At 28.6% G+C, this 23538-nt stretch overlaps 1 protein-coding gene across 1 annotated transcript; it reads left to right on the top strand.

Moving 5' to 3' along the window:
* Positions 1-17753: 17753 nt before the first annotated feature.
* Positions 17754-21649, top strand: LOC125811957 (cytokinin dehydrogenase 3-like). The gene is made up of 5 exons (XM_049491505.1): positions 17754-18430; positions 19146-19273; positions 19646-19909; positions 20142-20410; positions 21133-21649. Exons 1-5 carry the CDS (start codon positions 17794-17796, stop codon positions 21422-21424), a joined length of 1590 nt encoding a protein of 529 aa, XP_049347462.1. The 5' UTR covers positions 17754-17793; the 3' UTR covers positions 21425-21649.
* The last annotated feature ends 1889 nt before the right edge of the window (positions 21650-23538 follow it).

Raw genomic sequence — 23538 nt, 5'->3', positions numbered from 1 at the left:
GGAGTATCTTTGGTTCGACTAATAGAATGAACTTAAAAACTATCCGTGACTATCAAAAAAGAAAATATTACAAAATTTGACCGACTTTTAAACCGACCAACTCAATAGGTTTGATTCCAAACTTTTTATAATAAAATTGATCCATATCGATCGATTTTAATTCTTATTTTAGTATAATTTAGTTGAAATTGAAGTTTAAAGTGGAGCAACTAATTTGATCAATGGATGGACTAAAAATTAATGTGACTAGTAGGGGTGTGCAAAAACCGAACCGACCGATAAACCGAACCGAAAAAAGTGTTATTGGTATATTGTTATTGGGTTATTGGGATAACGGTTATTTAATGGTTTTACAAAAAAAATTATTGGGTTATCGGTTTTTAATATTGGGTTATTGGGTTAACCGATAACCCATTAAGAATATAATAATTTACTATTTTAATTTTTAGTTATACATATATATAATATATTAAAAAAATATTAATATAATTAGTAGTATATTAGACTAAATATATAAAACCCTACGCAATAATTAACACTACTTAACAATTAACTCTCCTCTCTACTTTTAGTTATTTAACCTTTAGGTTTTACTTTATAGTATTACTTATTTACTTTAGTTAGTTTATAATTGACTAATATTAGGTTTTGCACGATTGTAAATATCTGCAATTTGATTAACATTAGGAATTCAAATTGTGTGTGTGTGTGTTTTTTTTTAAATAACGTAAGAACTTCATTTAGTTACCATAAGCATGGCCTCATTTGCTACTGTTTTGACTTTTGTCTATGATTTGGTTTTATTTGATTCTCTTTATTGCATAAAGGGGACCTCGTTTTATATATATTATGGTGATCGAAAATTAACCAAGTCTTTGTTGTGATGACCAAAATACAACAAGTTGGTCCTTGTTGTCCCGTTTGGAATAATTATTTTGATGTATGCGTATCGCGTCAAATTATTAGATAAGTCATATATTTGTTTTGAAAGCATTTTCTTATTGGTTAAACCGAAAACCGAACCGTTAAAGACCTAAAACCGATAAACCGAAAACCAATAACAAATACCTTATTGGTTTGGTTATCGGTTTAGCATATTTAAAAACCGAAAACCAATAAACCGAACCGATAATACTTATAACCGAACCGAACCGACCGATACACACCCCTAGTGACTAGTGATTATGGAAAACATGACAATAATCGATTGAATTTTAAATTGACCTATAAACCGATCGACTCGTTTGATTTGATCCCAATGTTTTAATAAAATCGATCGAGCTCGATTGAGTTTTTAATCTTTTATTTTAATATGATCTAGCGAACTCAAAATGAATGAGTTGGAAGGATTTATATTCATTTTCAGTATGTTTATTTTTAAAAATAAATAAATAAAATATATATATCAGTCAGTATTTATATTGGTTAATTTTTTTCATAAAAATTATTTTATTATTCCATTTTACCAAGTTATCATACCAGATTAAATACGAAAAGTTACTTATTTTACTTTATTTCTTGGCATCAATCGAGCCTGTGATATATAACTATGTTTTCAATAATTTATAATATTGAAAAGGTTATATAATTAAACCTTATTTAAAGTTGATTAAAGTCTCTTTATGTCACTCATTCTTGCTTGCTTAATTTCTAGGCAAATTTGATACGAACATTTACCACAAGTCTTGGAATGTTAAGGTACTAATGACAAATTCAGTGTTTAGTGACGGAGGCGAAAATTTCGTTAAAATTATTTTAAATATACTACATTATCTATAATTTTTGGATGAGAAGTGTTTAATTGATTACCAATCCTTAAACTTATATGGTTCTGCCATTGTCAGTACTAACTTTGAGGGATTGGCCGAAGTACGATTGTTAAAACTAAAATTTTACTCATACCTATATATAAATGTCAAAGTCAAGTTCAGAAAAATGTTCGAAATTACACTTTCAACTTCTAATATATACAAATTTTAAATTCTGAATTCATCACCGCGTTTATATTTTATTTAACAAGTTTTTTCTGTTGTAAAAGAAGTTTCACATAAGGCATGTCAAATGATATCAATATTCTTCTATTGGTGAAATCCTACTAGCCAAAATTAAACGCATACATATTATATATATCATTCATAACTTGTTATGTATATTCTTTTTAAAATTAATCAAACATCTTAGAGCATCAAAAGAATTCACTATAAATTGATTATTTTAAAGTTATTTAGTTGATGTCTTTCACGTTTATCTTGATTGGAGACTGACAATCTAAGCATGATCGTATAGGCACATAAACAATGAAGATTAATGCGAATTCAAAATTTGCACTCTATGAATTTGAGTTTAGAATGTTATCACATTTAAATTAATTTATAACGTTCAAAGTTTATATTTACATTTAAATATTAGTGGATTTTTTAAATATATTCAAGGTGTACGACTCAAATGTATCTAGCTCGAATTTACGTATATCATATACCGTCTCTGATAAAATCAACCTGACTTGTTTGAGATAGAAGCATAGTTGTGTGTTAGCATGGTGAGCACATCCAAATTCCAATCCACCAATGACTTTTGATGTGGAGTCAATTTTATTGGACCAAATATATCATATTTGTGCCCTCCCTTTCATTTTCTTATGGCTTAGCTTAGATTTAGCCCCACCTATTGTATGTTTGGCATGCCTAACTACAATTTTCTTTACATTCCTAACTCCTAAGTGTGAATTTGCCTTCTAGATTGCCCAAGTTTCAAATATACTACATCAACATGTTTCATAGAACTACTTTTTGTCCCAAGAAAGTATTACATTCTTACTACTAAGTAAGAGAATTACACCCCACCACAAGAAAACAAGAATAGAGTAATTGAGTAGGAACCAAGAATAAATTTAGTATGTAGTTTGGTTGCTGATTAGAATTATGTAGATATTAGTCATGTAAATATCAGCTACGTTATGCAAGTATTAGTTATATTATCAATTTTTTTTAAACACTTGATAGCATGTTAGCTACTATATATGTATTTTTATCATGTTCTTGAATAACACAAAGTATTGAGATTATAAGTAGATAGAAGAGTTTGAAAGTCGCAGATAATTAGGGTAGAAGATTAGTTGATAGTTGAGCGTTCTTGCTTTGTTTGGTGGTCATACTTGAACCCCCTTTCTTACTAGTTGTATTAGCACTATTATCATAGTTTCTTGTTTTTCGGGTATCACTTATGTTTTGTTGCTTCGATTATTGTCATAATATTGTTCATTCCTCTATATGTAGAACTGTTCTTCATTTCACAACTGCTTGTTCTTATTTCTGTAAAAAAAAAATCAAACTGCTTGAATATGCTTTATTTTAAGCCGAGGGTCTATTTAAAATAATGTCTTTCTATCTCTTCAAGGTAGAGATAAGGTGTGTATACGTTTCTACTCTCCGATACTCAGACCCCACTTATGAAACTACACTAAATATGTTAAAGTTATTATTGTATACACCGTCAATGCATACAACTTATATCTAATCCCTTCAATAATTACTTGAGATCAATGTCAATCTTAATAATGAGGTTACCTTGATAAAGCCAATAATTGAAATCTTTAATCCAAGATAATTATGATCTTAAACCAAGCATGCGTGCACACGGAGACAAAAAAGACTTAAAAAAGAAATGTGAACATAATTATTTTGGCTAAATTTAATTTGTAACCTATATATAGCGTGATGATTATTGATTAATTAGCCTCATAATTGCAATCGTGTATCCTTGAATACATAAATTTTTTGTCTTAATATTAATGATTTTGCCATATTTTTTATTACCATCAGCAGGGATTTGTACAGTAATTAGCAAGACAAAAAGTGATTATAGATGTCCCTAACATAGCCTAAATTGGAGAAAGGGCTATAAATTAAATTAATTAGAGCTAGACATAGCATAATTAGCAAGGATTTTTCTATGTCTATACTATTAATTTATGCATAATTAGGTCACCCTTTTTGGTATTAATTAGACAGCTATACTAATAGAATAAATATTAGGAGTAATATTAAAGTTATATTACATGTTGACTATTTTGCACTATATGTCTACTACATCATGATAATGTTTGTCAAATTAATTAAATTTTAAAAATCAATAAGTTTTTGGAGTGATGATAATGATAATATAAGCTCAAGAAAAAGTGGAAAATATGACACTAACAGATTCAAAATTTAGACGTTGTAGATTCTGAAATATTTATATATAAATATATAAATAATTATTATTTTTAAATACACGTATATACAATTTGACGCCTAAACTTCACTAGATTTTGTCAAACTCGTGAATTCATTATTGAGTCATTACTGATATCTAGGGGTGTTCTATTTCATGATCATCACGTTTAAAATTTTAAATTGTTCAATATAAAACACTTATATTAACAAATATGATTCTTTATTTATTTATTATAATAAATATCAATGAAATACAAACTTATCATCTTCATATATTTTATGTAACATGTTAAATTATGTGATCGTTTCATTTAAAAAGTTGGAGTTGTGGATAACGAAGGAACCCAAAGAATCTAAGGGACCCAAGTATATCTTCATGGTACATTATTGTTTGATTTTGCAAGATTTTTACCATTTTTGGCTATTTGACAAATAATTTTCTCTTTTTGGAGAGTGGCAACAAAATCCATCCAAAATTTTGGAAAATGTCCATTAATTCGAATATAATTAAACGTTATTTATTTATTTATTATAGTACAACTTAATTTCTTTCTAATAATATAAAGGTGCGGTATATGCAATACATCGTAAAAATAAATCATGAAAATATATTTTTCCAATTTGTTTAAGTTTGAGTGATTTAATAATCATTGATTTATTATGATATAATATATATAGATATATCTTAACTTGATTTCAACTGATAAATAAACACTTCAACTTTGAAGATGTACATCTAGACACCTCAACTTGTTTCCATTGTGTCAGTTAAACACACTAACTTATATAATGGTCATCTAAACGCTTCTAATATTTATGTGAATTGCAGCATTGGGTGTCCACTAGACATTGTTAGGACGAGTTGAGGAATTTAGATGTGCATTCTCAAAGTTGAGGTATTTAATTGCCAGTTAGAACTAAATTAAGATATTTGTCTATATATTATGTTAATTTATTAACTCGGATTTTCTTGACTCACTCAATTGAACTTATCTAAAATTTACACTAGACTAATTTGACCTAAAGATATAGCCCAATTTATTAATTATTTGAATCGTCTTGACCACTTAAAATCCAGCCCGTTAATATAATAGCACTTTGCACAGATCCATCATTATCATAACTTTTCCTGTGTTTGTCATACCAGCTCATCTTACAGCTTCATATGTATATATATATAGAGAGAAAGCAATGGCCCGTGCCAGCAGGACCCAATATTATTAAGTATTATTCCTTTTTTTTTGTTAAGTTTGTTTTTATGTGAAATTGGAGAAAAGAAATTTGATGAATCTAAGGGTGTGTTTGTTATGTAAAAAATTATTTTTTCTATATCTAACCCGTTAAAATCTTAAAATTTTTGCAATATATTTTCTCTAGACAATATTTTTTTTCCTTTTAAAATGAGAAATCATTCCTTTTAAAATGAGAAAATGATTTCTACAATAGACGAATGAAAAAAAAAGTTACACATGATATTTTACATTGATAATATCTTCCTCAGTTTTTTACCACACCTCATCTTTACCCCATAATATGGAACTCCCCCATCTTCATCCCCTCCACCACACACATCTCTACCCTCTACCTTCAACTCTTATAATATTTTTCTAAATTATATAAAAATGCTTTTAGGATAATAATTTTTGCTAACCTGTCAAAAACAAGAATATAAGTAAGAAACATATTTATTTTCCTAGAAATTATTTTTAAAATAATATTTTAAATCTTAATTAACATATCCTAAGTAATTATTAATCATATACTCATAGTATTGCATACTAAAAGTTGAGTACGCTCTCGATCCATGAATAGATGATGATTGTCAAATAATAAATTATTATACTCATGGAATCATTATACCATTAGATACTTGAAGCGACATTTTATACACATATAGAGTATTACTATTTATATATTAGTGAAAGTTGATTCATTTTTTTCAATAGTCATCAATGTTCTTATTTTTATTTCTTTTACCAAATTCATATTACGAAATAATTTTATTAATTATATTTTAAAATTTTAAATAAAAATATTTTTGTCTAAATTATTAGTACTTTATATAATTATTTAATAATAGAATAATATTAAAAACAAATAACAAATCTCATCTCTCCTATTAATTCTCAAATCTGTCAAACAACGTAAATGAACAAAAATATCAATTGCACTTTAATTAAAAAACAATATTTAATTAAATAAATCTGCATCATTTATTTGTTATTGGGACAGGTGTCGCAATTTCAACAGCCCACCGGAGAAAATTGACAAGTGTTATGTCAATGTGTCAGTTTGGAAAGTTTAATGGCTCCACAATACTCAATGACATTTCATTTTAGGGCATTATTTGTAAATTAAGAGAAAAATGTGACTTATTTTTAGAGTTATTGAAAAGGTCTAAATAAATAAGCATAAGGGATAACCCTTTTAAACAAGCAAATCTTGTAAAGTATTTTAAAGATCATAATACCCTCAATTTTTTTTTAAATGACTTAAAACTAACATGTTGAAACTCCTTCTAATATATAAAAATAATAATAAAAAAAAATATAAATATATGTATAACTTATTAATAGTTATTATATCATGTCATAAATTCCTTTATTTGAGATTTTGCCTTGTTCATATTGGCTAAGCAAGTTACAATACACATGTTAATTTTGATTATCTCAATCAGCATGTTCTTAAATCACGTTTATAAATTTAACTGTACCATTGAGGGGTGTTAATCATCTGAGCAACTCCCTCTCATCAAAGTTATGTACACAAAATATAATGTATAATAGTAAGAAATTTGCACCATATATATATATATATATATTGGCTGTCATATGGACATATATAATTGGGATTGGACCATTTATTAATATTATTGTACTTTATGGGGTTCACTAAAAGTTCTGATGCAATATATGCATTGCAATGATTGCACATTAGAACAAATTTGGTCTTGGCCAAAGACAAGTTGGTTAAGTACTTATGTTTTTTTTTTCTTCTTTCAATTAGAGACATATATGAGACCACACTCTCATGAATCATGATAATGTCATCCCCATGAAGATATGCAATATCTTTTAGGGTACTCCCACACCACGAGGCCTTTTGTTCTATTGGCCCCACTTGACGTTCCAATTCCTCTCGATCAGAAATGAAATCAGAATTTAGATGCTATAGAATTGGAAAAATAGTAAATTTTGGAATGTCTCTTTAACATTATTAAGGGTATCATGAGGCCTTCAGTATTATTGCACAACCTTTTGTTTGTCTCTCAATCTACCAACCTCACTTGACGCTTCATCAATTTCTATCGATCTATAGCGAATTCAAAATTTAGATGTTATAGAATTGGGAGGATAGTGAATTTCAGAATGTATCTTTAACATTATTAAGGGTACGGTGAGGCCTTCGATCAGTACTATTGATCAACCCCACTTGACACTTCAATATTAGTAGTGAATTTCGAACTTAGACATTATACATCAGAATTGAGAGAGTACATTTTGGAATGCATATATTTATTGAGGGTACTGTTGCTCCCAATTGTACACACAAGTGTACGTGGTCGCTAGTGGTGGATTCAGGATTTTCATTCAGGGGGTTCAAAATATATATGAAGTAAATTCGCGAAAATTACTGTATAACTAAAAAAAGCGACACAGGGAAGGACAACACTAATTTTAACCCACTAAATTTTAACTCACATTATCATGTCCCGTTTAACATTTACTACATCGAGTCCTTACTAAAATTTGTTGTGCTTTTTTTCCCCTTCACTTTGCAATGTTGAGCTTTTTCTGAATTAATTTCCTTCTTTCAATCGTATGTTATCTTTGAAATTATTATTTTTCTTCAAAAACAGTTTTGGAATCTTGGTCAAGGACAAATAGAACTCTAATATATTAACAAAAAAATAATTAAATTGATTAGTCAAACACAAATTGTTAATATACAAAAATACTTTGATAAAAAGTAATTTTCATACTAACAAATTTTAGAAATATAATCAATCACGCAACTAGTTTTATTATTTTAGCTTTTAAACATATTTATTAGTAGTACCCAATTTTTATTTTATATTATATTCTTCGTAAAATACTATAAAATTTTACACATAATTTATGCAAATATTAAAGATGAAAAAAACAAAAAAAAAAACAAATGTTATGTTAATTAATTATCATCCAATTTCAAGCCAATTTCCCATATATTTCTGGTGATATATGTATTAACTATTAAATAACCCAAGTATTGCTGGAAAAGCCATAAAAAATGATGGCGCACCAGGGAGAATCGAACACGCAACATGGACATAATTCTGAACCCGCAGACCACTGAGCCAAGCTTCGTAGTTGTGCTAAGGGGGTTCATTTTGTTACATATAACCATAAATATCGAATCTGACCTTATAAATACAGTGTAATTTTTTCGACGAGGGGGTTCGGGTGACCCCCCTGCCGCCAAGGTAGATCCGCCCCTGGTGGTCGCGCAAGTAATATAGTGACTCTTAAAAGAACCAGATTATCAAACCCAAAGGACTTGTCAATTAACTATTTTAACTAAATTATATTGGTCTAATTATTTATTTAAGAGTGTCAAATAAAAAAGAATGTAGGAATAAAATAATAAGATTACTTACAATAGTTGGAAAATCTCAGGGCTGCAGCATGTATTGAACCTCAATGTATCATATTATAGGCTTAGAATTAATTTCAGTTGTCAAGTTACTGGTTTATAGGGTAGATGATATGATCCAGGTTATACGCCTCTCATCGCGTACCTCAGTTAGCTATCTAACTACATAGTTGAGCGGGAATAAATAGATTAACTGGCGAGAATTTATATTTCATCCTATTTCGTAACCAAGCAATGTGTTCGTCTGAGCGTCACTCCTGAACATTAATCACCTCAATTTAATGGGTGGACTGAGCTCTTTATATTCTCTGGTCTATCTAACCTCTCCTCTCTCGATTTTAAGTTTAGACAATATATTTATCTCATGGTACGCAAACATAAAATACTAAAACAAGAATATAGAAGTAACTTTATTGACAACCGAAAATTAATTCATAAACCTTAAATAATCAACATTCGATTCATGGCTACAGCCCTAGTACGAGGACTTTAGCCACAAATCTCTAAGAAAATGAGAAGAAAAGAACCCTAAAAAGTATTGATGACTTTCCCTCAAAAGTACCTCCTCCTTTTTTATAATCTCTAATAATTATTTTTATGAACTATTTATAGATGTAGAAAATCCTAAATAAAATAATTGAGTTCAAATCAAATTATGATTCCAAAACTAAACGGAATTCGGCTTCCGTACAGTGGTTCGCCGCCTCAAACTTTTTGCTCTTTTCAGAATCTGCCACGTGGCAGCAACTTGCAATTCAACTAGAATTCTGCCAATCTTTTTCATATATATAAATATTAATATAATATTCAATTTAATCTATTAAGTTATCTGCTTGATTTTCTTCTTCGACATTTCATCTTTAATTCGTTTTAGTTCCAAACTTCTTTAACTTTACACTAATTTATTCCTATAAATAAAATACACTATTTAACACAATCCATAAAATCAATGCTAAAAAATGACATATATAAATATTAAATGTGAAGCAAATAATGATTAAAAATATATATATTTGACCTCACATCAGGTACCACGAGACCTTTACTATTGCACGACTTTTTGTCTGCCTCTCAATCTATCAGCCCCACTTAACACTCCAATTTCTCTCGATTAATAGAGAATTCAAAATTTAAACAATATTATAATTTGATTTGAGAGGGTAAATTTCGAAATGCATCTCTAACTATATTGAGGGTAACTACGGCACATTCACTATTGCATGGCCTTTTGTATGTCTTTCAATCTATCAACCTCACTTGACACTATAATTCCTCTCTATTAGTAGAAAATTCAGAATTTAAACATTATAAATTAGAATTGAGAGAGTGAATTTCGGAACACATCTTTTAACTTTATTGAGGATACCACAAGGCCTTTACTATTGCACAACCTTTTTTCTGTGTCTCAATCTATCAACCCCCCTTAACGCTCCTATTCCTCTCGATTAATATTAAATTTAAAATTTAAACATTACACGTTTTGAATTGAGAGAGTAAATATCAAAATGCATCTTTTAATTTTATTGAGGGTAACTACGAGGCGTTCACTATTGCATGACTTTTTGTCAGTCTCTTAATCTATCATCCTCACTTGACGCTCCAATTCCTCTCGATCAGTAGTAAATTCATAAGTCAAAATTGAAAGAGTGAATTTTGAAATGCATGTATCTATTAACTTTATTGAGGGTGCTATGAGGCATTTACTATTGCACAAAGAGTGAATTTTGAAATGCATGCATCTATTAACTTTATTGAGGGTGCTATGAGGCATTTACTATTGCACAACCTTTTATATGTCTCTCAATTTATCAGTTCCACTTGATGCTCTAATTCTCTTCAATCAATAGTAAATTTAGAATTCAAACATTTTAAGTTCAGAATTGAGAGAGTGAATGTCGAAATGCATCTTTTAACTTAATTCAATGTACCACAAGGGCCTTCACTATTTCACGACCTTTTGTCCATCTCTCAATCTATTAGCCCCACTTGACACTCAAATTCCTTTCGATTTGTAGCGAATTTAGGATTTAGACGTTATAAATCAAAATTGAGAGAGTAATAATTTTGGAATGCATCATTAAACCACGAGGCCTTCACTATTGCACGACCTTTTGTCTCTCTCAATCTATCAACCCAACTTGACGCTCTAATTCCTCTCGATCAATAGCGAATTCAATATTTAGATGTTATAAATTAGAATTGAGAAAGTATATATCAAGAAATCTATGTGTAATTAACTTATAAGCAACCAAATAACTATGTAAAATATATTTTACATAGTTAGTATATAAAACATAACATGTTGAGACATAAAAGTCTTGTCTAAAAAGTTTAACACTCTGATCAATTTAATTTTCAAGTACTAGAAATCAGTGGGAAAAAATTGACTTTCTTGTGAGTCCTGTCGTGACATAATATTCTAGGGTTGAAAAGAGATAATTAGTAGAACATAGGGTTTATTGCAATGCTTAAAAATTAATTTATGATGTCTCCATCATTGACGTTTGTCAAATAAGCCATTTGAATTGATTAGGATCTTCTTTAACTAATGAGACCTCACTCTTGTAGACTCAAAGAACATTTCTTTCCTTAATCGTAAAACTTCAACTACTAAGACATTTTCACTATGTAAGAAAAATATTGTATCGGAGTTTTTGGAGTTCTAGAAAATAATAAATAGAAGAGTGGGTACATACCTGACAAATATATAAGATAATTTTTTTTTTTCTTTTGGAGATTGTGTGTGTTTTCTTATTGCTAATTTTTTCTGTATCGTTCTAATTTTATAACATTCAACATGCGTGCAACATGACACTCTCCTTTCTAATATTCGATTTTATACTAAAAGGAATCATCTTATATATCTTACAGTTGATGATGATATTTCATAATTTATACTGTTGAAACACAATATTCAATGATTTTATAAATAATTCAACTTGTTCAAAGATTGCAAAACAAATAAAATTCTTTTGTGATGCTTAGAATCTTTTAAATTATATATGTTTGGACCACAAAATATATGAAAACATATAGACTCTATGGCACGTTGTTTGGATAAAAATCCTTACCTGCTAGATATGATCTTTAGGTCAAATTGTCAAAGATTATAAGTTGAATGGCATAGTATATAGTTTTTTTAAAAATAAATAAATAATATTAATAATAATAATGATGATATATTCAAACCTAAATCTTTGCTTGGGACCTCACAGAATATATTGGGGACTATTACACTTAACTAACATATATACAATTATATCTTATTAAACACATAACATCTCTTGTGTCTCAATCAACTTATTATAATTTATAATTCTTCAAACTAAATCATGGAGATCTATGTGTGTGTTAAATATGTTTGTTCGTTTAGTGGTTGAGTCAGATTTTTTTTTTTACAAGAAATTAAAAGATTCGAATTTGTGACTTTAATCAAATTTTGAACTCCTTTGGTCATTTTACTAGAATTTGAGGAAATTCTATAATTTATAATAACCAAAAAAAAATATTATCTTTTTTTAAATCTTATTTACACGATATAGTTATTCAACAAATGAGATTATTATCAATTGAACTCCCTAGTCTTCAAGCAAGCTAGCTTTGCTAGTAAATATTTATTATATATAATGAAATATTTTCTTTTTATCTATACAATTATTGATCGTTAGAATCTCCATAATATACACGAGAAGTTTTTTTTTAAAGTGTAATGACGATAAAAGGGATTCAAAATTGTTTTAGGCCATGGAATTGATCGACTCTCAACTATTTATAGTACTAGCATTTTATGAATGTATGTTTATCCAATATTAATCTTATGTCCGCCTCTATTTGTGTAAATTTAATTCATTACGCGCCTTAATAGTAATATTTGACATATTCACACCATTCATACGTTTATATAAGGGATAAGGGTCTGAAAAATACCCTAACTTTGGTCGGATTTGCTAGTGCAATACTAAACTTACATGAGGACCTATTACCTCCCTAGACTATTTAATACCGTATTTTAAACATATATATTTGCCCACTTGGACATAAAAAATAATGCAAAATTATAAATAGTAATGTGTCCACGTGGGCACATATATACCTTTAAAATACACTATTAAATAGTTCAGGGGGTAAAAAATACGGTATTAAATAGTCTAGGAAGGACTTAGGGGTGTACATGGCCGGGTTGGTTCGGGTTTTTCAAATATCAAACCAAATCATTTGTGTCGGAATTTTGAATTTATAAACCAAACCAAACCAATAAAACTCGGATTTTTCAACCTCGGGTTTTTTCGGATTTTTTCGAGTTTTTCCGGTAAAGTATTCATACAAACATATAATTTACTTGTATTTCAAATATTTCTTTAGTCCTACCAAAATACAACTATCTAAGATGTTTCTTAAGAAAATAACACAAAATATGATATGATTAATGACACTAAAATATCCAACAAAAAAATGATAATGAAATCGCGTAAAACAAATATTGTAAATTAATAAGAAATAATAACAATGATCATAATTTAAAAGTACTAAATCATGCTAAAATAAATTTAATAAGTATTAGTTACATGACTAAATTTTAAAGCAAATTAAAATTAGATTATGTATTTTAATTGTCTAAACCTATGTAAAACTAAAGAACAAATATTCAATATTATTGTCATTCTTAGTGTTGAATTGATTTTCTTTTTGCATTAGTATTGATTTGATTTTGATTTAAGTTTTATTATAATTACCAACATCTATGGACTATAATCTTTATTGGACCATTAAAAATTCTAACTTTCAAACATGAAATAATATATTAAAAGATAAAAACTATGAAAAAGTATAAGAAATATTTAAAAATTATATCAAAGTAAATATTTTTACGTATAAAATAAAATTTTAAAATTATATATATAATGTCGGGTTGGTTTGGTCTCGGGTTGGTTTTTTTTAGTTGAAACCAAACCAACCCAAATATAGTCGGTTTTTTTTCTAATACCAAACCAAGTCAAACCAAACCACTAGTCGGGTTTTTTTTTTCCGGTTTGACTCAGTTTGCGATTTGGTTCGGTTTTCGGTTCGATTTTGTACACCTCTAAGGAAGGTAATAGGTCCTTATGAAAGTTTAGTATCGCAATAACAAATATGTCTCACATTTTTTCTGTCTTATTTGAGTAGCATTAATTTTCAGGACCAATACTCCATATGATCACAAGGAATTTTATATATATATATGTGTGTGTTTATTTTGTTCTACGTATTTCATTTATTTCCTCTTACTTTTGGTTGTTGGGACACTCCTCACAAATCACATTGCTAGACAAAACATTAATTGTACAGGCTGGATATGTGGAAATATGTATATGCAAGAACCAACCAAATTCGAGTACGATGAATTTAGCTGAATTCAATATTTTCGATACAAATATATATATACATGAAAAAAATTCAAAAATTTAACAAAATAATCTAATTTGGAACCCATATTTTCAAATGTATGTATGATCAGGTCGTCGATATTAAAAAGTAAAAACTTTAAATATTAAACTCGTTAAATTTAAATTTTGAATCCGTGCTGCCTTAATTCATAGTTCTTAGATGCTTGCCTAGCTTGTCTTATCAAAGACTCTAGCTAGACTTGTAAAAACAAGAGACCATATTCAAATCGTTAGGATCTTATTTGGATTCACTTGTTTTTTTTAAATTTTATTTTGGCAAATCTTTTTCCTTATGGTAGATTGAAACAATTCAAGTGTGAAATTATGAACTAATTTAAAGCAAGGAGAACTACAAGCTCATTATAACATATAATGAATTATTAGTTTCGATCTATGTTGATTTAGAATTTAAGTTCTATCTATTCAATTTTTAAAGTTTATAAAATGGTATAGTGCTAATTCATATCAACTATTTGTTCCAATTAGCAAGTTCCTGTCCATATTATATGTCGAAAATATTTGGTTCAGATAAACTAAGTTCCGTAATACTGATTTCACCTCTGAATCTACTACGAATGGAAATTGAATCACCATTTAAAAATTATTATTTTCCCACTAAAATGTTTAGAGCTATTCTGATCCCATAGATATTTTCCCACTATTGTAGTGAGAATCTATTTTTCACCATGCATTTTTATAGTGACTTGATTTGGTGGAAAATAAGTAGGAAAAAAATGATTTATGGTTTCAGCTTGAACATGATTGTGATTTAACATTTTCTTATAATTTTTTTTCATTTTCCCAAAAAAGAATCTTTAGATCATGTTATACAATAGTACTGTGAAAATAAATCTAGAACATGCATGCACATGAAATTAAAATATTCAGAAGGAAAATTGTAAGAAGAAAAGTGTATGATATAGACCATCTAGTGCTCTCTAACTCTTATTTTCTCCATGGTTATTAATTAGCAAAGATTCATTATCTCACTAGGATTGATCGGATAACGCCTAGCACCCCTTTAATTGTTATAAAAATTACACAATTCTCGTAGTATTAAGAGCTAATTACATCATATCCCAACTCTTTTTTAAATTACAAAAATCCCTTAAAATTTAAGAATTTCGGATACATCACTCAACGTCCCGATACATCGTGTCTCGATACATTACTTTTGTTGATACAAGACACACATGTCTTGATAAATCGCTCAACGTCCCGATACATCACGTCTCGCTATATTACCTTTATTGATACTAGACACACATGTCCCGATATATCGCATCGCGATACATCGTGTAAGAATGATGTTTCTAATAAAGGAAAATGATTTTTTTTGTATTTTTTTTAAATTGTAGAAATTTTTAAAGAATATGATAAAATAAGTTGTGTATTTAAGTAATTTTTCCTTAATTTTACTTATTCTTACTGTGAAATTTAGGTTTTTTTACTATTAATAAAAGACCGCTAGGGCTATTGTGTAGTGGTAAATTTTATTTTATTTTATTTTTAAAAAAAAGGAAGTAAAAGATAGGATCAATTGAAAGTGATGAAATCTACATTGAAATTGACAAGAATATTGGTGGTAATTATAGTTGCATGGAATTGACTTTTCATATTCATATGTTACATCAAATACCTACAAATAAGATCTTACATTGAAGAAAAAAAAGATCTTAATATGAAGAAGGAAAATCATATTGATGTTTCTTTCAACTTTCCAATACATTTCCCTTCTCTAGTGTGTCAACTTTTTATTTGAAGATTCTTTTTATTTCCAAATCTTATTATTTTCTTATCCAATTAAATCAAAGATACTTGAAGATTTCATAAGATATTGAGTGTATAGTTTTGGAAATTACTGTTCATATGTGCATACCTAGGCCTAGGGTGTGTATGGTAGGAAGGAAACAATGTTTTTCATGAAAAAAAAATCAAGAAAATAACTAGATTTAAAAAAATAAAATTGGCCACTAGTAATTTTTAGTTTAATTTTTTCAATGAAAAATGTTTAGTTGTCATTGTCACGGATATTTTAATTGAATCAGAGAAAAAAATATGTGCAATGGCTATATACAATATATTAGTGGAAATCTGTTTTCTATCATGTATTTTTTCGGTGAACTTATTTAGTGGAAATAGAGAAAAAAAAATCATATTTTATAACATAATTTTTTCATTGATTCCTGTTAGAAAAAACTTATGTTTCTAATAATGAGTAAGTAAACAGAAAATATTATCCTAAACACTCCTTTTCTTTCTTCCTTTTTAATACCTTTTGTCTAGACATGTAAAAAATTGTTGATAATTCCGTATTTTCGTATATAATTTAAACAAATACTATAGATATGCAGTTGGGGATATAGGGGTGGTGGGTATGAGGCAATATAGGTTGGAAGGATATAATCAAATATTAAATGTCACTCGTAAAACTTGAGAAATTATTTTTCGAAAATATTTTCTTCCGTATCGAACACACCCCTATTAATTATGACTATATCGTTCCTATATGTGAAACAAAAACTAAGTAAACTCAAGAGTACAATACTGATAATAAATGCTAGATGCTAGATGTTTGGTATTATTTCCACACAAGTATAATGTTGAAACACGATTAACTTAAATAGATCCAAACAAAATAATAATAATAAATTTATATTCATTGACATGTATTTACATAAGTTTTAACAATTAACAAAGCTTAATTAATTAGCATCACGTGCATTAATTCCCCTCATTATCTTAATCACTTTGCTATAATAAATTTAAATGATTTGGTATAAACATTAAATTTTGGAATGGTAACGAGAAAAATGCCCCATTCCTCTATATTCATAATAGTTATCAGATTCTCTTATATTTCGATCTAGTTCTATTCATGATCGCACCTGCAAGCCTTATCCCAACGACTTCTATGACAAGGTGACACAAAGGAGGCTCAAGAACTTGTTAAGGAAGACAACAAATGATCGATGAAATAGTGAAAGATGAAACACATTTCCTATTTCCTTTAAGCGAGAAAGCTCCAAATAACTACGTACCATTTATCAACCTTATTCTGACACATACATCAATCAAAGATCTTGCGTATCGAATAATTAAAAAATCTTTGATTAATCATATAATGACAATACTATGAACAACATGAAAGAGGTGTTTATCCATCCCATGAGAAAGTTGTGACGTTTTTTGGAACATAAAGGCAAAGGAGCAATAATCACAAAAATCTTTTGTCCTTTAATATATCTTGCTCACAATTTTCTAACCCCTTCCCCCCACTCCACCCCACGCCACCCCACCCCACCCCATGTGTAATATTATTTTTCCAAGATCTTCTAAATCTTGTACTACCACTATATCAAAAAAAATATATATATATTTTTTTTGTTTGTACTTTTTTGCATGCAAATATTATTATTATTATTATATTATTTCCCCTCTATATATGTCCTCATATCACTCTCTTTTCTCTTCACCAAAAATCACCTACTTCTAATAATTTCCTTTTTTTTCTTCCTTCTATTATGGCTAAGTTTTTTTTATCCTATGGTTATAATCTTATTATTTTCTTTATTATTAGTCATTTAATGTCCATTTTAGGAAAGTTAAATCCATGGAATCCTTCAATTCCTTATGAAATTCTTTCACTTAATATTTCATCAAAACTTAGCACAAATGCTCATGCTATTAAAGAATCTTCCAAAGATTTTGGAAAAATTATTCAAGAAATATTACCAGCTGCTGTTCTTTATCCTTCTTGTGTTAATGACATAATTGACCTCATTCAATTTTCTCATGACCTTTCTGTCCCTTTTCATGTAGCAGCCAAAGGTCATGGACATTCCATTAGGGGACAAGCCATGGCAAAAAATGGGGTAATTGTGGAAATGAGTTCTTTAAATAATAATATTAATAATAATGAGAATTGTGGTGTTAGGGTTTCTTGGGATTCGGGTTTAGGGTTTTACGCGGATGTTGGAGGTGAACAATTATGGATTGATGTTCTTCGTAGCACCCTAGAGTATGGCCTAGCACCTGTTTCGTGGACAGATTATTTGTACCTAACCGTTGGTGGTACTCTCTCTAATGCTGGAATTAGTGGTCAAACTTTCCGATATGGTCCTCAAATAAGTAACGTTCATGAGATGGATGTTATCACAGGTAAAATCTCATTATACTTTATTTTCCTCTATACTAAACACCTTAAGGGTATCAGTAAAAGTCTCGATTCTTACTCACTCTTCCAATATAATAGAAAACTATATTGATATTTCATATATTCATATGGGTCACATAAAGATAAAAGGTCTTTCTAGTATTATTATTATTATTTTATTGGGTATTTTCATGGAAAGTGTGTAAGTACCAAAAAAAAAAGGGGGGAGATAGTCACTATCAATATATTAGTTAAGGTAAGAAATATATCATGTTTGGGGCCTAACTAATATAAGATTCTTTTAGAAAAAAGTTCATAATTTTTTTTTCTTTTAATATGTAAAAGTATGTGTCTAGTATCTATTTCATAGGTTGTAATGTCTCTTTTTCCACCTGGAAGATCTTGTAGATAAGATTTTTCACGTTATACTAAAATAAATATATCACAAAAATCTAACTTTTTTTTTATAATAGAAAAATTTATCTATACTTAATTAATTGCAAGTGGCAGCTTTATATATACATGGTAATTTACTAGTGCATGCATGACCAAAACCATACTTTATATATTAATTTCCTTAAATCACATAATTAATTTGGGGAATAATAATAATAATATATTTTTAGGTGATGCATGCTAATATATGATAATACAATTAATTTATGATTTTTTTATTTTATTATTAGTATTTTTGTTGTGTTGACTCATGTTTGGTTGCAGGTAAAGGGGAATTAGTGACTTGCTCCAAAGATATGAATTCAGAATTGTTTTTTGGAGTTTTAGGAGGTTTAGGACAGTTTGGAATAATAACAAGAGCAAGAATTGTCTTGGATAAAGCACCAACAAGAGTAAGTATGACGGTATTTGATTGAGCACGAAATTTATGAAGAGGAAAAAGACTTTTAGAGTCGGTGAATCCTAGTCACCATCTTTATATGGTGTTTACTTGTATGTTTTTCTGGATACGTCTTATAAATATATTGCTTTCGAACAACTAAGAGATCCATTCGAGGAACCTAGTTGGTACTGATCGAGCCTCTAAATAAAATACACTTATTTGAGTCAAATTGTTTCTAATTATTAAAATATGTCATTTTTTTAAATATATTAAAAAATAAAGCGTGTTACATAAAATAGAACAGATAAGTATTAGTTTAATGATTTTTTACTTCTATTTCTTACATATGCAATTATATAATTATGATTTTTTTCTCTTGTAGGTGAAATGGGTGAGAATGTTGTATGATGATTTCTCAAAATTCACAAAAGATCAAGAACATCTTATTTCAATTCATCATAATGGATTGGATTATGTTGAAGGCTCTCTAATGATGGAACAAAGCTCTCTAAATAATTGGAGATCTTCATTTTTTTCACCTTCCAATCAAACCGAAATTGCTTCATTATTATCCAAAAATAAAATTATGTATTGCTTGGAAATAGTGAAGTACTATGATGACCAAAATGCTAATACAATTGATGAGGTATGTATGTATCATGCATACTTCTGTTTTAATTTACGTGATTCACTTTTCTAGATGATATACAACCACACATATATCCAGTCAAAGTGCATCATATAACTTATAAGTCGTGTGCATTGATTTTGACACTATCAATGTATTTTAACATGTTATTTTACTAAGAAGGTTCAATATCTACTATATATATGAGGCTGACTTTACATATACATTGTAATTTTTTGACGATGTACAGGAGTTGAAGAAGTTGGTAAAAGGATTGAAGTATTTAGGTGGATTTATGTTCAAGAAAGATGTGAGTTTTGTGGAATTTTTGAATAGAGTTAGAAGTGGGGAATTAGAGTTACAATCAAAAGGAAAGTGGGATGTTCCACATCCATGGCTCAATTTGTTTGTACCAAAGTCTTCTATCATGCATTTTCATGCTGCTGTTTTTGTGGACATAATCCTCAGACAAAACAAGACAACTGGACCCATACTTGTCTACCCAACAAGTAGGAAAAGGTACTCTTTAAAACTGTCTTTTCACCCCCCCCCCCACCCCACCACCCACACACACCCTTTTAATATAGACATAAGTAATAATATAGTTATAATATACTATTACCTTCGTCCACTTTTAATTGGTATAGTTTTCTTTTTTAGAGTCAAACGATAATAACTTTGACTAACATTTAGATATATTTTTTCAACATATTGATATGCGAAGAAATGGAATTTATAATACTTTTCGTATAGTTTTTGAATATCTATAATCTAATTTAGCTTTGAACATTAGTCAAATTGACTTTCGAAAAGCGCAACATGACAATTAAAAGTGGATAGATGGAGTAGCACTCATTTTGTCTCAATTTATGTGATGTTGTTTGATTTGAATTTTGATATAGAGTTTAAGAAAAATTGTAAGACATTAATCATAGATGTTTGTGTGGTTATAAATTATCTGTTTAAAGGTAAAATGGACGTTTTAAAGTTAAATTGTTACTAAATATATAGATGTGTCGGTCATTCTTTTTGAGCTGACTAAGAAAAAAGTGTGTTACATATATATTGAATATGAGGGAGTGGTAGAGTTTAATATATTTATTGGGGGAAGCGTAATAAAAGTTACGAGTTTATTAATTAAATTCAGTAACTTTGTTCTATAGCTCTATATTTATATTAAGAAGATTAGTTAATATATATAATATTTCTCTGTTTTAATTTATTTATTTTTGAAAATGCAGATGGGATGATAGGATGTCAACAATGATACCAGAAGAGGAGACATTTTATTGTGTGGGACTTTTACATTCTTCAAGTGGATATAAAGAATGCAAGATTTTGGATAATCAAAATGAAGAAATATTAAATTATTGTGATAAAGTTGGCCTCAATATAAAGCAATATCTTCCACATTACAAGACAAAAGAGGATTGGATCAAACATTTTGGTAAAAAATGGAATATTTTTCAACAAAGAAAAGATCTATTTGATCCAAAGATGATTCTATCACCAGGACAAAGAATTTTTAATTAGCTTTTCACCAATAAATGGTAGTATATAAGCATAGGGGAGGGGAGAGGCGGCAGATATCTCGTGAAATCAGTCGATATATATGTAATAGCCGGCTCGGACATCAGAGTTGTTAAAAACAAGCATAGGGGTAGGGGGGAGGGGGGTTGTCTAGAAATAGTCAAGTTTTTAATTGTTTGAGTTGATGTATTTTTATTTTATTTTATTTTTGGTGTTTTGAAAGATAAATTAGATGATGTAAAGCTTTTTAGCTACCACTTAGTTATAATATGTCAAGTTTTTTTTTTTTGATAAATATGATAAAATAGGTAAAATAATAATGTTGATATATCACCTCCTAATTATTATAAATTATTCAAATGTTAGGAAATGAATGATACTTAATACTAAGAATAAAATAGATATACAATGGTAAATTATCTCTTTTAACTTTTTATATTCGTCAAGTAAAAGTACTGAACATTTATTTTTATTATAATGAACAAGTAAAACAAACGGTATAGATATTATTTATATTATAATTCACTTGTTCAAGCAATGACTTAATTAGCATTAACTTTCTCCATATCAATATTTTTTACTTTGATTGATATAAGATCATTATATTGTTTCACCTTTTTGGTTGCACTAATTAAATGTTTCAAATGAAATATTTTCTCTCAAGTACATGTCCAACACCCCCTCCCAAATTTAGTGAAAGTGTGGAAATTTTATTCAGTTATATTAAAGGTGTGCAAAATTAAATATACAATTATAATAGTGAATATTATTTAATTTCTGTACATCATATAATATTTCAACGAAGAACGTGTATAGGATGATTAATGTTCACTTTTCTGCAAATAAAATTTAGAATTATGACAACTAGATCTTTCACACGAGGCAACTATGATGAATCAAATGCTTTTATTATCTTTTTCTTTTGGGCACTTTATGTTTGTTCATTTATTTTTTATTTTTTCCTTTTTCTTTTTAGTTTTGTTTGGAGAAGCTCATGTGGCTTAAGTTTTAATTTCACTGTGATTTATGGGTCACGAATTTGAGTTGTGCAATCAACCAACATCAGAATAAGCTATCAACATCATATTGATACATTCTTTAAGGGTGCGATCTTTTTCCAAATTTTACGTGAACGTGAAATGTTTAATACATTGGAGTTTGGACCATCCTTTTTCATATTATTACTATGCAGTGGAATGAATAAACGGATGAATTTCAAATACTAGATGATTATAAAAGTTAAAAGAATGGATTAAACAAATGTGAGTCTAGATTAATGATTATGCCTGGAATATGGAGGGCAAAAAGTTGAAATGTATGAAAGGCAAAAAGGCTGCTAAAATCTAAATAAAGAGTTTAACAAGTAGCCAAATCTTTGCCCTTTTAACCTTTGTGGCTGCTTGTCTTTATCCTGTCTTCACTTTTTACATTCACAGATTCCTCCTTTTAACCTAAAATATATATTTTTATGTCAAAAAAAATGAATGCACACCTTTAGAAGATGAAGATAGCGGAGATGAGAATATTCAGATGAATGTGTGGACATATTAGAAAGAGAAAATATATAAAGTCCCCATTAAACTAAATATATCAACAGGTGCAGAGGCGGGTCAAAATGACATATTTAGTTTGATAGAAAGTAGTTTAGTGGGATAATAGAACTTCCGCAAACTTTAAGTGTCTACTTCAAAATAAGGTCTAAGTTCAATGGGGACTTTATGTAGAAAAAATGAAAATTAGGAACAAAGCTTTACAGAAGTGGCCTCGTAGTTGACAAGATGAAGGAAGCGAAATTGAGATTGTTTGGATATGTGAAGAGAAGATGTGGAAGGTTGACTATAACAAGTTTTATAAGAGATAGAGGATGTGATTAAACAAGACATGACATATCTCCAGCTTATTGAAGACATGATTCTGAATACGAAAGTATGTTATTTGAAGATTAAGTAGTAAATAACCGAGTGTTATCATACTTTTAAGTAGGATAAGCAAACATTTTTTGGTATTCATGACACATCTTATTTTTCAGTTTTTATTAAAACATGTTGCTTCATTTACTTTGTTTATCTTGCTATTTTATTATCGCTATTTTGCTTCTAATCCTTCTTTGATTACAC

Source organism: Solanum verrucosum, unplaced genomic scaffold (genome assembly GCF_900185275.1).
Source record: "Solanum verrucosum unplaced genomic scaffold, falcon-dt-bn FXZP01000238.1, whole genome shotgun sequence".
NCBI classification, from domain to species: Eukaryota; Viridiplantae; Streptophyta; class Magnoliopsida; order Solanales; family Solanaceae; genus Solanum; species Solanum verrucosum.
The sequence above is the reverse complement of the archived record's forward strand: the minus strand, read 5'-3'. Positions and strand labels throughout refer to the sequence as shown.